Below are 16,326 nucleotides of genomic sequence, written 5' to 3' on the forward strand. Positions count from 1 at the left end.
AGTTTGGTGTTGTGATGAGCGGATAATTTGTACGCTTTTTGGCATTGTTTTTAGTATGTTTTTAGTATGATCTAGTTAGATTTTAGTATATTTTTATTAGTTTTTAGTTAAAATTCACTTTTCTGGACTTTACTATGAGTTTGTGTGTTTTTCTGTGATTTCAGGTATTTTCTGGCTGAAATTGAGGGACCTGAGCAAAAATCTGATTCAGAGACCAAAGAAGACTGCAGATGCTGTTGGATTCTGACCTCCCTGCACTCGAAGTGGATTTTCTGGAGCTACAGAAGCCCAATTGGCGCGCTCTCAACGGCGTTGGAAAGTAGACATCCTGGGCTTTCCAGAAATATATGATAGTCCATACTTTGCCCAAGATTTGATGGCCCAAACCGGCGTTCAAAGTCACCCTCAGAATTCCCAGCGTTAAACGCCGGAACTGGCACAAGAATGGGAGTTAAACGCCCAAACTGGCACCAAAGATGGCATTTAACTCCAAGAGGAGTCTCTACACGAAAATGCTTCAATGCTCAGCCCAAGCACACACTAAGTGGGCCCGGAAGTGGATTTTTATGTCATTTACTCATCTCTGTAAACCCTTGGCTACTAGTTCTCTATATATAGGACCTTTTACTATTGTATTTTCATCTTTGGATCATTTTAGATCTTTTGATCATCTTTGGACATCTAGTTCTTAGATCATATCTGGGTAGTTATCCTTGTTCTGATGCTATCTTAGATCATTGGGAGGCTGGCCATTCGGCCATGCCTAGACCTTGTTCTTATGTATTTTCAACGGTGGAGTTTTTACACACCATAGATTAAGGTGTGGAGCTCTGCTGTACCTCGAGTATTAATGCAATTACTATTGTTCTTCTATTCAATTTCGCTTGTTCTTGTTCTAAGATATCACTTGTTCTTCAACTTGATGAATGTGATGATCCGTGACACTCATCATCATTCTCACCTATGAACGTGTGACTGACAACTACCTCCGTTCTACCTTCGATTGGGTGAATATCTCTTGGATTCCTGATACACGATGCATGGTTGATCGCCTGACAACCGAGTGCTCGCCTGACAAACGAGCCAGCCATTCCGTGAGATCAGAGTCTTCGTGGTATAGGCTAAAACTGATGGCGGCATTCAAGAGAATCCGGAAGGTCTAACCTTGTCTGTGGTATTCTGAGTAGGATTCAATGATTGAATGACTGTGACGTGCTTCAAACTCTTGAGGGCGGGGTGTTAGTGACAGACGCAAAAGAATCACTGGATTCTATTTCGGCCTGATTGAGAACCGACAGATGGATAGCCGTGCCGTGACAGGGTGTGTTGAACATTTCCACTGAGAGGATGTGAGGTAGCCACTGACAACGGTGAAACCCTTGCATAAGCTTGCCATGGAAAGGAGTAAGAAGGATTGGATGAAGACAGTAGGAAAGCAGAGAGACGGAAGGGACAAGCATCTTCATACGCTTATCTGAAATTCCTACCAATGAATTACATAAGTATCTCTATCTTTATCTTTATGTTTCATTCGTATATCATCATTCATATCCATTTGAGTCTGCCTGACTAAGATTTACAAGGTGACCATAGCTTGCTTCATACCAACAATCTCTGTGGGATCGACCCTTACTCGCGTAAGGTTTATTACTTGGACGACCCAGTACACTTGCTGGTTAGTTGTGCGAAGTTGTAGTGATCACAATTTCGTGCACCACTATGCCACATACCTCTTCCTCAATCATCTCATCGAAACTTATCTAAGTTGGGAATTATTAACATCTTTCATCCATCAGCTTGCGATGACATATTAAAAAGTTGTCAGTAGTTGGGATAGTAATGGCCAGTAGTCAGTAGATAGAATATTTATGAAGTTAGTTGGTAATATCTCTATAAAAAATAACTTCAACACAACAAATTTACATATAATATTATCCTCTTTTTCCAAAAATTTAACATAAATGATATTTGCTGCATCTTTTATATACCTAGTCTACATTTCTTTTATAAATAGTATATATTATTTTTATTTGTGGTGTCTGAAAACAAATAGCAACAAGAGAATAAGCCTAATAAAAGGCAAAGCTAAGTTCACTCCAAATAACTTCTTTAAGATTGTGCAAAAGCAAAAGCCATTTGACGTATTTTCTACCATCTAAAACTGCATATTTTGCCATCAAATTTGCAACATTGTTTGTTGTCCTTTGTATGAGAACAATGTCTACACTCCAATTAAGTTGCATTTTTTATTCTTTTATTATATTCACTTGTATATCTAAAAATACAAAAGTGTGCATAAAAATGTATAAAAGAGTGGTGTAAATAAAAAATTTTATTTAAAAAAATTAAAAAAAGAAAGGTATACATTTGAAGTATACAAAAATGGGTGCAAATTTCATTTTTATTGCAAATTCATATTTTAACATTTAATACATAATAATGGTTACTTATTGCATTGTTATGTTTACATATCTTACTTTTAAAAAATAAATTATCAAAAAAATTAAACTAAAAACAGTATATACTTCATGTTAATTAGTTTAAGATAAAATTCAGCAATTAATTTCTTAAAGAGAAAAAAAAAAAGAAAAGAGTAAAATCCTTAAAATAAAGAGCCTAACAAACAAGCCTCAATATGTTCTCTACTCTACGTTTCTCGATCGCTCCTTTTATCTTCTTTGGCGCATTTTCTTCTCCTTCACAATTTTTTCTTTTTCTTTTTCCTTGTGATCATTCACTCTTCCCTCTATTGAATAAAAGAGAAAAACAAACAAAGCACTCAAGCGGAGAAAAGTAACCTATAATAATCACCTCCCCTAAACATTTTCTTCATGTAATTATGTTGGACACAAAAATGGCATAAGAGTCTTTGTGGTTATTAGAATCCATTCAAATGGATGCGAGGGTTGGAACCAGCAAGGAGAGTCTTCTCCCGCAGAGAAACTACACTGATTTTAATGGCAACAATAATGATGATGATGGAATACAATGTACTCGAATGCAAAGGATAAAAAATGGGTTCCGTGAATTTTGGTTGCACCTTCACCCGATGGATCGTTCAGGCTTTAGAAAACTGATGTTTGCAATCAAATCAGGGCTCTCCTTGGCCCTCGTTTCGCTCTTTATATATGTTGAACAGGAACAACTCAACAAGTATTCAATCTGGGCCATCCTCACTGTTATTGTGGTCTTTGAATTTAGCGTAGGTATTATTTTCAATTTTTCTTTCTTTTTCTTTTCCTCTACCTTTAGCGATATCCTAATAATCCTTCAAGTCTTATATTAGTTTATATTTCTTTTTATTTTCCTTCACCCAAGTTTGAAAGCATATTCATTGACATGCAAACACCTTCTTCCTTAATTGATTTTGTCACGTAGTTAGAGAATCATTGACAGCGAATTTTTGTTATGGAGAAAGCACTAGTGAAATTTAATACATGGTTCATATTTATTAAAATTGTTACAAAAAATAAAATACTTTATATATTTAGTTATAAGAATTAAATAATAATTGCATTTATTTTTTTACTAATATACCAATAGACACAATATGTCTGTTGATCTATTTTTTATATATTGAATACGTGCTAAAAAATAATAAATATAGAATTAGTTAAGATGACGAATTGTTTATAACTTAGTTAAAAGGTCTTGAATTTAAATCATGAAAAATAACAAAATAAATATTTTTTTATGAATTATATATAAGGAAAGATATTTTAAGAAATAAATATGGACACCAAACTATTATGATATTCCTTTTATATAATAGACATAGATAGAAAATAAATAATGATAAGGATGATTACTTGGTAGGAATTACTTGGTGACAGGGATCATTCATCTAGAATTGGAAAGGAAAATTCGATGCAATGGAGAGTCAACGTTGAAACCTCATCTGATCGAGGGTGAAAACTAGAAGGAGACTACTTGACCACAATGCAGGAAAAGCAAGGTGGCAAAATTCCCTTGTATGTCACTTTCATTGAGAAGAGATGTTTAGACCTTGGGGCTTTACAAGGGAGTGATAGTAGTCAAAATTCTAGGAAAGTTATGTTGTAGTAGTACAAAATCTAAGAGATTTATGTGTGCTGCTTGAAAGGAGGTTATAATGTTCTTGAGGTATGAGGACAATGAGAAGATATTCTTAGTGGGACCGTTGATGATAGACAACAACTACATGGAAATGAAGCCTTAGATATCAAAGTTTCAGTCGTTTGAGAAAAAGCTTCAGAGCCACTTTGGTTTGCATTGAGATTGCATGTCTGAGTATTTGGTACTGCAAGAGAAGGCCATGATGAGAACAGAGACGACAATGGTAATTCCAATCAAGGTAGACTTGGCCACGAAATCCACGAGAAGAAGAAAATATTAATCTTGATGTTCTGATTACTCGTAATATCGTGATAGATGGGTATTAATATGACGTAGAATATGAGGGTCTCCTTTTACTTTATGATAAGTGTATATACTTTGTCCATAATACAAATGATTGTTGGATCAAGAGAAACAAAAAAATGCAATGATGGTTGAGGAGCCATCAGTAGTGCAGAAGAAGTTTGGATTTGGAAAGAATTAGGTGAAAGATTCTGTTGGGATGGATAGTAGTACAAATCTCGTTCATGATAAAGTCCTAATCCATATAGATACAACAAGGTGGGCTAATGTGAAAAACAAGATGGCAAATCTCTAAAAGCACCATCATATTAGATTTCAAATTTTCGGATTGAATGTTCAACCAAGGCCCACTTTGTTGCAAAAGTAGACAACGTTGCCGATGAACATCTAGCTAACAGGAAAAGACTATTATCAATGATAGATATATCACCAATGACAAAGATATCCTCTCTATCCAAATAGAAGCATAAGAGATAGAGACCTCAATCTCTACAAGGCTCTGTTGTCAAAGCACCTTAGTTTCTAGAGAATGAATGAACGACAATGGTACTAATAAGGTTGTTATTGAATCTGAGTTTAATCATGTAAAGGATGGGAAGACCAAGCAGATGTGGTTGATTTATGCCTTTTTCAAGAAATAGTCTTATGAATCATACAAAATAATATCTTGGAATGTCGGAGTAGCAATTAACAAAGTTTCTTATGTTCATATTGAATAGTCGGTAAAGAAATTTACCTTAACTCGTTTTCTATTTCAAAAAATGAAGATGTTCTGGCATAGTTTTCAATTCTACGTCATCCACGTGGAAGATAAGCAAGGTCATAAGTAGGTAGTCGTCAATTACAATATTTAGACGTCATGCTCCTAGGCAATGTATAACTAGCTTAGTGTTAGGAACCAAAAGTGGGGTTGTATGGCGGTAAATACAAGCCCAGTTCTTTAATGACAAGAATTATCTTGCAATTTCTTATAAAATTTTGCCTTTGAATATACATTATTGTGGATGCTAATCAAAGACAATAATAAAATAATATTCTCTAATAAGGTCAAAGGTGAAAAATTACAGGATAGCAAAGAAATTCTTTGAAACTATGGATAATTAGGGATTTTAGATTTAGGATCGGAGTAGTGGGTTTGTCACATGCAAAGTAATCAATTCATATCTAAGCAGCTTGATAGGATCTTGGCTAATAAATCCTGGTGCTTAAGATTTTCGAAAAGTTTTGTAAAAAATTTTCATATAACCTTTTTCAATTATTATCCTATTCTACTTAGGTGTTCAACATTTTGAGTGAAAACTTAGTTAGAAAGTATTTTTTGGGCTACTTGAGTAATTCTTTCAAGTTTTTTAGGGTAGAAAAGAAGGCATGAGAGCAAGGGAATACTAATACTATTTCCTACTTAATTGGAGTTTGGAAAGATGCATGCATATTTAGAAAGAAAAAGGAGTTTGTAAGGATAATCAGAAATGTTCAAGAATATATGAAAAAAGTAATGCTTTCTTTCTATATAGAATTAAGTAGGAACTTCAAAGTGATACTAGTCTTCTCTTACAAAAAAAGATTTTCTGGTTCCAAAAATCTAAACAAAATTCTTCAACATGAATCTTAGGAATAGTTTCAAAGAAGAATAAAGTTCATAGTTTGTTATCAGGAGACAAAGCAACAAAATATAGCTGTAGATGTAAAGAGATTCTTCCAAAAGCTCTTTTGTGGTGTGGAGGGTGGAAATTTGGATGTTATGAAGGAGCAACACTTGCCCCAACTTCCAAAATAGACATGTAGGGCTCTTATCATAGTAGTATCCAAAGAGGATGTTTGAAGGGTGGCTATAGATATTGACTCTTTGAAATCTCTGAGGCCAGATGATTTTTATACATTCTTCAAGGAATCTTTCCTCCTTCTAATCAAACTTATTTAAGGAGTGGCTACATTATGTTGCCATCATGTAAGAACATCTTATCCTCTTCTTTGTATGTGTGTGGTGCATTTCATTTGATGATGCGACTTCTTCAAACGTGTATGGTTGCAATGGAATTTTCCTCTTCTGGAAAGCTAGCGAAGAATCTCCCATGTATGGCATCTTGAGCTATTTGAAAGCATCTAAAGTATATTACTATAGTGGAGTTGCTAATCTCAATAAGATTGGTCATCCAAACATGTCAGTGTCAGTCCTACAAGATGATTGAGGCTCATAGAGAGACTGTGCTCGCTCTTTGTTTTCGTTTTTGTCAGCTTTTTCTTTTGTTCTTAGATTTTCACACCAAATATAAATATTATATAATATTAAAATTAGTATATTTTTTATCTATGTTACTTGATGGAAATGATCATATATGTACACTTTAGGAATCTATTTTATTTTTTCACTTTTTGCTCATATAGTTGATGAAGAATTTTCACCTTTTATGTAACTGATTTATTTATTTCATGTTTTGGTAATTCGAGCTTAGGTGCAACCCTTAGTAAAGGATTAAATCGCACTTTGGGAACAACTTTAGCAGGAGGACTTGCTTTGGTTATTGGAGAGTTATCCATGTTAGCTGGAAAGTTTCGGGAGATTGCTATTGTATCTAGTATATTTATTGCAGGTTGAAATCTTCTTTTCCATTTGATCTTTCATTTTATTGGCAATATTTCATTCACTATTTTCACAAGTGTTTCAATGAGATGTATGTACATATTGATTGCTAACAATAATTGTACTTTTTCAAGTGAAGTTATATTATTAGCTCATTAAATTATTAATTATCCATAACTTTGTGTACCGGATAAGTATAAAACGTCTTGTAAAATAATCTACATATTTATTTTAAGAAAGAAAATTGAGGATCAGTGATTTTGTTTTTCTTGTGTGCAGGATTTTTAGCAAGTTATGTGAAGCAACACCCAAACATGAAGCCATATGAATATGGATTTCGTGTGTTCATGTTGACATTTTGTATTGTATTAGTGGCAGATAGTAAAGATTTTTTAACGACATTTTATTATAGACTTATTCTTATAGCTGTTGGAGCTGGCACAGCTTTATTAGTAAATATCTTTATATATCCAATTTGGTCAGGAGAGGATTTACATGACTTAGTGGTAAAAAATTTTAACGGAGTTGCAGCATCTTTAGAAGGTGTAGTCAAATTTTCTTTTCACGCTTCTTCTCCAAATTTATCCTTATTTATATTTCTTACTTCAAATTCTTGTATTCGATTTGGCATTGTTATTTCCAGTCTTAGCTAGTTATTTCGTTGTAACTTTGTCTAGGTTGTGTTAATGGTTACCTTCAATGTGTTGAATATCAGAGGGTCCCTTCAAAAATTCTTATTTATCAAGCATCGGATGATCCACTTTACAGGGGTTATAGAGCAGCAGTACAATCATCAAATCAGGAGGAAACACTGGTATTGTATTAGATATAACTATTTTGATGCCCAGAGCTCTCTACCCGACAATTTAACCTTTTAGAAAAGATAATTTTATAATATGAATTTAAAAGTTCTATAAGTAATAAAATTTCAAAACTTCTATAAGTGAAATCTTTAAGTCTTGCTACCTTCTTTCTCCATAATTAAAATGCTAGAACTTTACTTCTCAATCATGCAGTTAGATTTTGCATTATGGGAGCCACCTCATGGTCCATATTACAAGTTTAACTATCCTTGGAGAAGTTATGTTAATGTGAGTGGAGCCCTGAGGCATTGTGCTTTCATGGTCATGGCAATGCATGGATGTATCCTTTCGGAGATACAGGTGAATTAAGAAAAATAAAATATTATATTCAGATATTATTATTTCATACTGTTTAACTATTCCTTGACTTTGGATTCATTATTGTATGATATTATATTTTCATATGGAACATTTGGTATGGTAAAGGTTGACATTATATATCATAAGATTGGCATTATGTATCTATGTTCATGATTTATAGCTCGTAACTTGTTTTTGTAATATAGGCCCCTGCTGAAAAGATGATGGTGTTTAGTAATGAACTTCAAAAGGTTGGTAATGAAGGAGCCAAAGTATTGCGTCAACTTGGAAGTAAAGTTCAAAAGATGGAAAAGCTAAGCAATGCAGACATACTCTTTGATGTACATGAAGCTGCTATCCAACTACAAACGAAGATTGACCAACAATCATTTCTTTTAGTCAACTATGATAGCTGGAAAATGACAAGAAAGAATAATAAAGAAAATGAAACTCTTGATAATTCAATAGATATGAAAGTCTATGAAAATAAGGAATATTTGATCAATTTGATTAATAATGAAAATGGAGATGATAATTCAAATAGTAATATTGAACCCTCATTAGTGCGAGACTCTTCAAGTGTTTCACAAAGTACAACATCACTAAATAGATACTGGTCTCGGCCACATCTAACACTTCAAGGAGAAATTAGTGAGCCTGAACTCAAAGTATATGAAAGTGCCAGTTCCTTGTCATTAGCAACATTTGCTTCACTTTTAATAGAATTTGTTGCAAGGCTTCAAAATCTTGTAGATGAATTCCAAGATCTTAGTGAGAAGGCAGAGTTCAAAAACCAAACTTTATAGATAATGTGTGTGGTTATATAAAGTTGTAGATATATCTCATTGTGTTTGTATCATGGGATAAAACTATTGTATATATCCAATTTATAAATTGTAAAACTCATATTAGTGGATAAAAGAATATATTTCTTTTCTTTCTCTCATCTATATTTAATTTATCAGTTTATATTATATAAAAATTGATACCCATACTTTTTTACATATAAGAGAATATCATATTAGCATAATATAATACTATAACCTTAGTCTTTTAATTGAATATCCAATGCCTCATTAGCTTTTAAGAATTAGAGAGGATACACCACTAGCAATATTTCTATAGTGATATACCTTGTATAAAAAATTAATTCTGAATTTGCTTAAATTATATATGCAGGTAAAAAAATCTATGAAGCTATTCTAGTTATATATCGTTTAACTTGCACCTACAAAAACTCACAAATCATGATATAGACTCCAATAACATTATTTTTTGATAGAAGATGTCCTTTTGACTCAGCCTTTAAATTTAAAGGAATGTTATCTTCACTATTTTTGTATAACTTTTCTTGAGTCACTACTAGTAAATTAGTTATTACAGACGAATATTTCTGATGAATTTTATTCCATGGAAATATAGACAGAATTTTAGTGAGATTTTTTGTCAGAAAATAAAAAAATGAAATAGCATAAATTACAGACGAAAAGGAGAATCCGTCGAGTAAAAAAAATTAATTTTTTGTGTGTGGGAAATGATTACAGAAAGAAAATCCATTTGTAATTAAATGGACAAAAACGTTATATTTTATTAAATTATTACAGAAAAAAAAATTCATGTATAATTTAAAATTTTAAGTCGAAAATATTAGAATAAAAATTTGAAGATCACGGTTATACCTCTTCATTTCACATCCCACTTTCGCTATTCCACACTCATCCCCTCTGAATGCTTCATCGGCGACGCTATCAGCCTTGCATCGCCGTCTCACAAACCTCCATTGCACTCAACTTCCATCGGCCTTGCTCGCATCGCTCCCTTCCGTCGCACCCCTTCCCGGTTCTTCTTCGTCGCACCCCTTCCATCGGCCTTGCTCGCATCGCTCCCTTTCAAACCCTAATGTGCGTTTCTCTCTTCGATCTCGCCACTAGTGCTTGCTCTTTTCCGTGTGTTGCTGTGTTTCTCTCTTCGATCTTGCCTCAGCTGTGCAGGTAACCCTAATCTCCTTTCTCTTTCATGGCTGTTTTCTTTCTTTCAATACCATCGCTATTTTCTCTTCCTCAGCTGTGCGTTTCTTTCTTTCTTTTTTTTTATAAATTTATTTATTTATATATTTTAATAAGTGAATTTGACACAGCATATGCTACAGCTAGGTAATTTCATGGATTTGAATTTTAGTGTGTAAGTTTGATTTAATTTTCAGGGCATATGATCGAGCTGCGATCAAGTTCCGTGGCATTGATGCAGATATCAATTTCAACGTCAGCGATTATGATGAAGATATAAAGCAGGTTCTAATACTTAATAGTTTGATTTGATAATAGTTTTGAGCAAGTTTGAGGGTTTTTCTTTGTAAAGAAAAATTGAAAAGCTTTGATGGAAGTTGTAGTCACAGCACTGCGGAAAGAATTTTTCAAGGATGAAACATTCCCGGGTTGATACTTCTCATGCACTGAGATCCTCTCCATGGTTTAGATTTCCTTATCCACTACAATGGGGTACACCTGTCTTCCACTGGAAAATGGCTCTTGTGATGTGTGTGGTTTCTGTAATCTCACCTATGGATTCGGTTAGTTTCTTGTCTCTTTTTAGCTCTGGTTCCTGGTCTGTATTTTGTTATCTTGATTTAGATTAACAATGATTACAATGCCTTTAACCTTTTATTGGGGTTGTCTATATGAATCGAATGATACTGTCCTATCTTAACTTTGAACATGTCAATAATTGAACTTGCTTGTGTTAAGTTAGAAAAACTAACCATCCACTAGGTTCTGTTACTGCAGTGTACTAGCAAATGATGAAAGTTGCAATTGCTATTCACTTATGTGTCATTTCATTTTAGCTGCAAGCTTTCAGTCAGTCTCTATTTATTAATTCCTTATTTCGTTCTCATTTATTTAAACTATACTGAAGAGTAATATAGTGCTTTCATGGTATGAAGTGTTAGAATTATTTTGATTGCAAATATTCACAATGTGATCAGTCAAATAATAAGGTGGTACTGATGTATCAGATTAACAATACAGTATATCAAAATTTTACTGTTCTTTTACTTTTTTTTCCCCGTTTTCCCTGTATAAAGGATTAATAAATCATTATACTGTGGTGTTGATATTCATTTGCTTTAAACTTTGTAGGTTGGATCATACCATGCCTCTTCTTTACTGGTGGCATCCTGACCTCCAACTCCTGGAGTTCTAAGTCAAGGAATTGGTTTGGAAGGTCTTACAAGTGTCTTGGCTGGTCTCTGGGGAACTGGAACTGGGTCGACAACTATAACTGAAAATGTCCACACAATTGCTGTGACTAAAATGGGAAGCCGCAGGGCAGTTCAACTGGGAGCTTGCTTTTTAATAGTGTTGTCTCTTGTGGGTAAGTCTTTTATCATTTTGTTCTTGGATCTAACCTTCACTAAATGTACATTAAGCCATCTCAGAGGCTATTGGTTCTGCATATAAATAGCCTTTTCAGAATAATGTTCTTTGAGAAGCTAATTTTCGAGACTATAACTATATATATTTTACTCAGGAAAGCAGTTTGTTTTAGTTTGAAATATTCAATGTATCATGTTTGAAATGATGTGCATATAAATATATAATATTTTTTTTGTTCTGTCACTTGTAGAACTTCTTTTCATGCAATCTGTGTTTACTATGCTTATGCTATACAACAGTTAAAGTTGGAGGTTTCATTGCTTCAATTCCTGATGTCATTGTTTCTGGTCTACTCTGCTTTATGTGGGCAATGCTTACTGCATTGGGCTTGTCAAACCTATGGTATAGTGAGGCTGGAAGCTCTCGGAATATCATCATTGTTGGGTTATCATTGTCATTATTTTTCTCTCTTTCTATATCTACCTACTTTCAACAATATGGTCTCTCTCCAAACTCCAACATGTCAGTGCCGAATTATTTCCAACCTTATGTTGTGGCTTCTCATGGACCTATACAGAGCAAGAATGGAGGGGGTATGTCTTTCTCATGTTTTAACGAACCTTATGCTTGCATTCTTGGTGTCAAATTTTGTGAAAAAGATATTCAGAAGTGTCATTGTCTATTTCATCTGTTGGGGTTACTGCAGTAGATAAAATTGTTTCACCGCCTAAATATCTGAATGATTTGGTGAATGGAAGTAAACTAAAATAATTTTCAATAGGGAATAGTTATTTGCAGTTTTCTATTATTTGCAGATGAAAAATGGCAGGGGAGTAGGACCTGATAATATCCCGATTGAGGTTTGGAAGGGTCTTGGAGGAAAAGGCATCAACTGGTTAACCAAGCTTTTTAATGAGATTTTAAGGTCAAAGAAGATGCCTGATGAGTGGAGAAAGAGCACCTTGGTACCTATCTACAAGAATAAGGGGGATATACAAAGTTGCGGAAATTATAGAGGGATTAAGCTTATGAGTCATACTATGAAGTTATGGGAAAGGGTGATAGAACGGAGGTTGAGAAAAGAGACACAAGTAACAGAGAACCAATTTGGATTTATGCCAGGCAGATCTACCACTGAAGCGATATACCTATTAAGAAGGATGATGGAGAGGTATCGTAGTAATAAAAGGGATCTACACATGGTGTTTATTGATTTGGAAAAAGCGTATGATAGGGTACCAAGGGAGGTCTTATGGAAGGTTTTAGAAAAGAGGAGAGTAAGGATCGCATATATTCGGGCAATTAAAGACATGTATGATGGGGCCACAACTAGTGTGAAGACTCAAGGTGGTGTGACAGAGGAATTCCCTATTGGTATAGGATTACACCAGGGATCATCCTTAAGTCCATACCTTTTCACATTAGTCTTAGAAGTACTCACAGAGCACATCCAAGAGCCTGTGCCATGGTGCATGCTTTTTGCCGATGATATCGTTCTTATGGGAGAGTCAAGGGAAGACCTAAATAAGAAGTTGGAGTTATGGAGAGAAGCTCTAGAAGTGTATGGTCTGTGCATAAGCCGTAGCAAGACGGAATATATGGAATGTAAGTTCAGTCTGAGAAGGGAAAACTCCAATATAGAGGTGAAAATTGGAGAGAACACCCTACGAAAAGTTAAAAGTTTTAAGTATCTTGGGTGCATCATACAGGATAATGGAGAGATTGAACATGATGTAAATCATAGGATCCAAGCAGGTTGGTCAAAATGGCGGAGTGCATCTGGTTTTATATGCGACAAAAAAGTGCCTTTAAAACTTAAAGGTAAATTCTATCGCACCGCTATAAGACCGGCTATACTGTATGGTACGGAGTGTTGGGCGGTTAAAGGGGAGCACGAACATAAGCTGAGTGTGGCAGAGATGAAGATGTTGAGATGGATGAGTGGTCATACGCGATTGGATAAAATAAGGAATGAAGATATAAGGGAGAGAGTTGGAGTAGCACCTATTGTGGAAAAGATGGTTGAATCGCGTCTCAGGTGGTTTGGACATGTGAGAAGAAGACCGATAGAACATCCAGTCAGGAGGGTGGATGAGATGGAAGATGGACAAAGGGCGAAAGGCAGAGGAAGACCTAAGAAGACCATCCATGAGGTGGTCAAACGAGATCTACATGTAAACGGTCTCTCTGTAGACATGATACATGACAGAGCACAATGGCGTCGTTTGATTCATGTAGCCGACCCCACTTAGTGGGACAAGGCTTTGTTGTTGTTGTTGTTGACTGTATATTCTGCATCATTGACAATCTCCTGCCTGCTCTTATTTAATTAGTAATTGCGGCATAATTATCTTTTCTTTTTCCTTTTTTTTATTTTTATTTTACTGGTACTGCATTACATATTGTTAATGTGTGTGTATATGTTTATATTTTAATATGTGGGTTCATGTGACTTGTGAATTCAAGATTCGGTGAAAGCTACTATATATATATATATATATATATATATATAGTTTTGCAATGGGCCTGTTCGTTTTGCACTTGAATGCTTTCTCTAAACTACTATGCTCCAGTTATTCAGGGTCAAGTTCCTAAAATAACACGATATTGCAAGAAAATTGCAAACTAGGTATCTTTGGAACAAACTATTGGTTGTAACATATATATATGCAATGAGTGACCTTTGTCGTCATATTTAGTGGGCTTTTTTCCTCCAACTTACTCATTCATCGTCTGTCCATTATAACAGGTCTGGAGAATGGGGAGATCATTTGACATTGCAGGCAGCTGCTGATAAGGTTTGTTGCTGTGTTCCAATACTTTCCTGTGTAATGCTATCAAGTATCAACTGATTATTAATTTATCTTTTTCGCTTTCTTCTTTGAGCATGCCCCTTGCTTGGACCCTGCATTATGCGGGATGCTTGTGTACCAGACTTTAATACCTCTTTTTATTTTATAATTTTGGTATTGAAATAATTTTTTCTAATTGTGATGATTGAGCTTTATGCATGAATTAATTTTTATAGTTTGTGATGGCACAGTTGCATCTATGATTAACTGTTGCTGGCAGTAGCTAACTAAATGATACATCTGCATGGAATTAAAAAACTTCAAACTGTTATTATGCCTGAGATTCCTTTTTTGGGGTCAATGGCTAGTCCCTTAAATTATTAATTTGTATATATCCCCCTTTTTGTGGAAGGCTTATCTAGTTAACTTGTGATCTTGGTTGAATCTTTTCAGGTTTGCTATGCAGAGATATAAGAATTGGATCTCATTCGGTCTGACAAATAACTTGTATGCATGTTTGTTTTTATGCATTCTGTGCATGACCATGATTGAAGAGCATGCAAGCATGCAAGCATCTCTCTTAAATGTGAGTGTTCCTGTAGAACAAATTAAATGTGCTTCAAGAGCATGCAAGCATCTCTCTCTCTCTCTCTCTCTCGCAGTTCTGTTTTAAAGTTGTGTTTTTGTTATCCTCCTTCACTTTTTCTTAATCGTATAAAACATTGCTAGGCTTTTGAAATCTGTCCATGTCCTATTTTTTTGACACCAGGGAACTGCATATGCTCAGTCCAATGCAAACAAATCAAAGAAGAAGAACTAGATAAACAAATACTTTCAAGTTTCAGCCACACAAGAGTCTACCATGGAGTGAAGAATCATGTAACTCAGATTAGATTGGAGAGTTTAAACTTTAAAGAGAGCATGAGGAAATAGTTTTAAAATTTAGGCTGAAAGTCCTGCCCTTCTCTGTTGCAGTTTAAAAGAAATTTTGGGGTATCTTTTTATTGAGACAGTGAGATATTGAATAATGGTGTTGAAAAATAACATCCAATTTTATAGGTATCATGTAATGAATATTATGTTTATCTATGTGATTTTTGGCTTTTTTTTTCAATTTACAGTGTATTTGATGGAGTAATTTTAGAAAACAAATTTAAAGTATTTATTTTGCAATAGAAAAATTTAAAAAAAAAATTTTATTTTACCTTACTGACGAATTTACAGACGGATTTTCTGTCTGTAATCAGAGTGTGAGATGATTTTCCAAAGTTTAAATTATAGACGAAAAATCTGTTGAAAAATCCGTCTGTAATTACTGACAGAAAATTCGTCGGAAAATTCGTCTGTAATTACAGACGGAAAATTCGTCGAAAACTTCGTCGCCTTTGGGAAATGGATGGAGAATTTACAGAGGAAAAATCTGTCGGTAATTGGTAAAAATCTGTCGGTAATTTTCTGATGGAAAAAAATCCGTTGGTAAATAATTTTCGACGGGACTTTTATAGAGGGACAAAATCTGCCGATAATTTCATCTGTAACCAAAAATTCGTCTGTAATAAAGACTAAATCTGTCTATAAATCTGTCTGTATTAATCCATTTTCTAGTTGTGAGCACATTTGAGTCATAACAATAAATTATCTGATTGAAAAAACTGAAGAAAATATAAATGATTCGTCTTTTATACCATAAAAAAGTGTACGCAAAAAAGAATGCAAACGATATTTCTCTTAAATTTAAAGTACTATTTAAAAAATCCTTAAATTCACACTTCAAATGAGAAATCTATAACAATGATGGTAGAGGTGGTCATGGATCGGCTTCTAATCGCAGATCCATAGTATTTAATTTACCCACATCCGATCTGCAATTTGCGAATATTATCTGATCCGCAGGATCAATGGATTGGATCTAATCCGCAGTCAAATAGGATCGAAGCGCAAATTTTACATCTCTATTTGGAGATCCGAAATTAAGTTAAAAATTATAAATAAAAATATATAATCTATTTTTAATACTC

At 34.2% G+C, this 16,326-nt stretch overlaps 1 protein-coding gene and 1 long non-coding RNA gene across 2 annotated transcripts; both read left to right on the forward strand.

The window, feature by feature from the left end:
* Positions 1-2,893: 2,893 nt before the first annotated feature.
* Positions 2,894-8,992, forward strand: LOC112717567 (aluminum-activated malate transporter 4-like). The gene is made up of 6 exons (XM_025769561.2): positions 2,894-3,206; positions 6,852-6,989; positions 7,259-7,339; positions 7,657-7,793; positions 7,996-8,142; positions 8,349-8,992. The coding sequence occupies exons 1-6, from the start codon at positions 2,894-2,896 to the stop codon at positions 8,946-8,948; spliced, it is 1,416 nt and encodes a 471-aa protein (XP_025625346.2). The 3' UTR covers positions 8,949-8,992.
* A 2,296-nt stretch (positions 8,993-11,288) lies between these two features.
* Positions 11,289-15,413, forward strand: LOC112715619 (uncharacterized). Its single transcript, XR_003159870.3, has 2 exons — positions 11,289-11,514; positions 15,078-15,413. It is a non-coding gene; the product is annotated as an uncharacterized lncRNA (long non-coding RNA).
* Positions 15,414-16,326: the final 913 nt, after the last annotated feature.

Source organism: Arachis hypogaea, chromosome 10, assembly GCF_003086295.3.
Source record: "Arachis hypogaea cultivar Tifrunner chromosome 10, arahy.Tifrunner.gnm2.J5K5, whole genome shotgun sequence".
Lineage (NCBI taxonomy): Eukaryota > Viridiplantae > Streptophyta > Magnoliopsida > Fabales > Fabaceae > Arachis > Arachis hypogaea.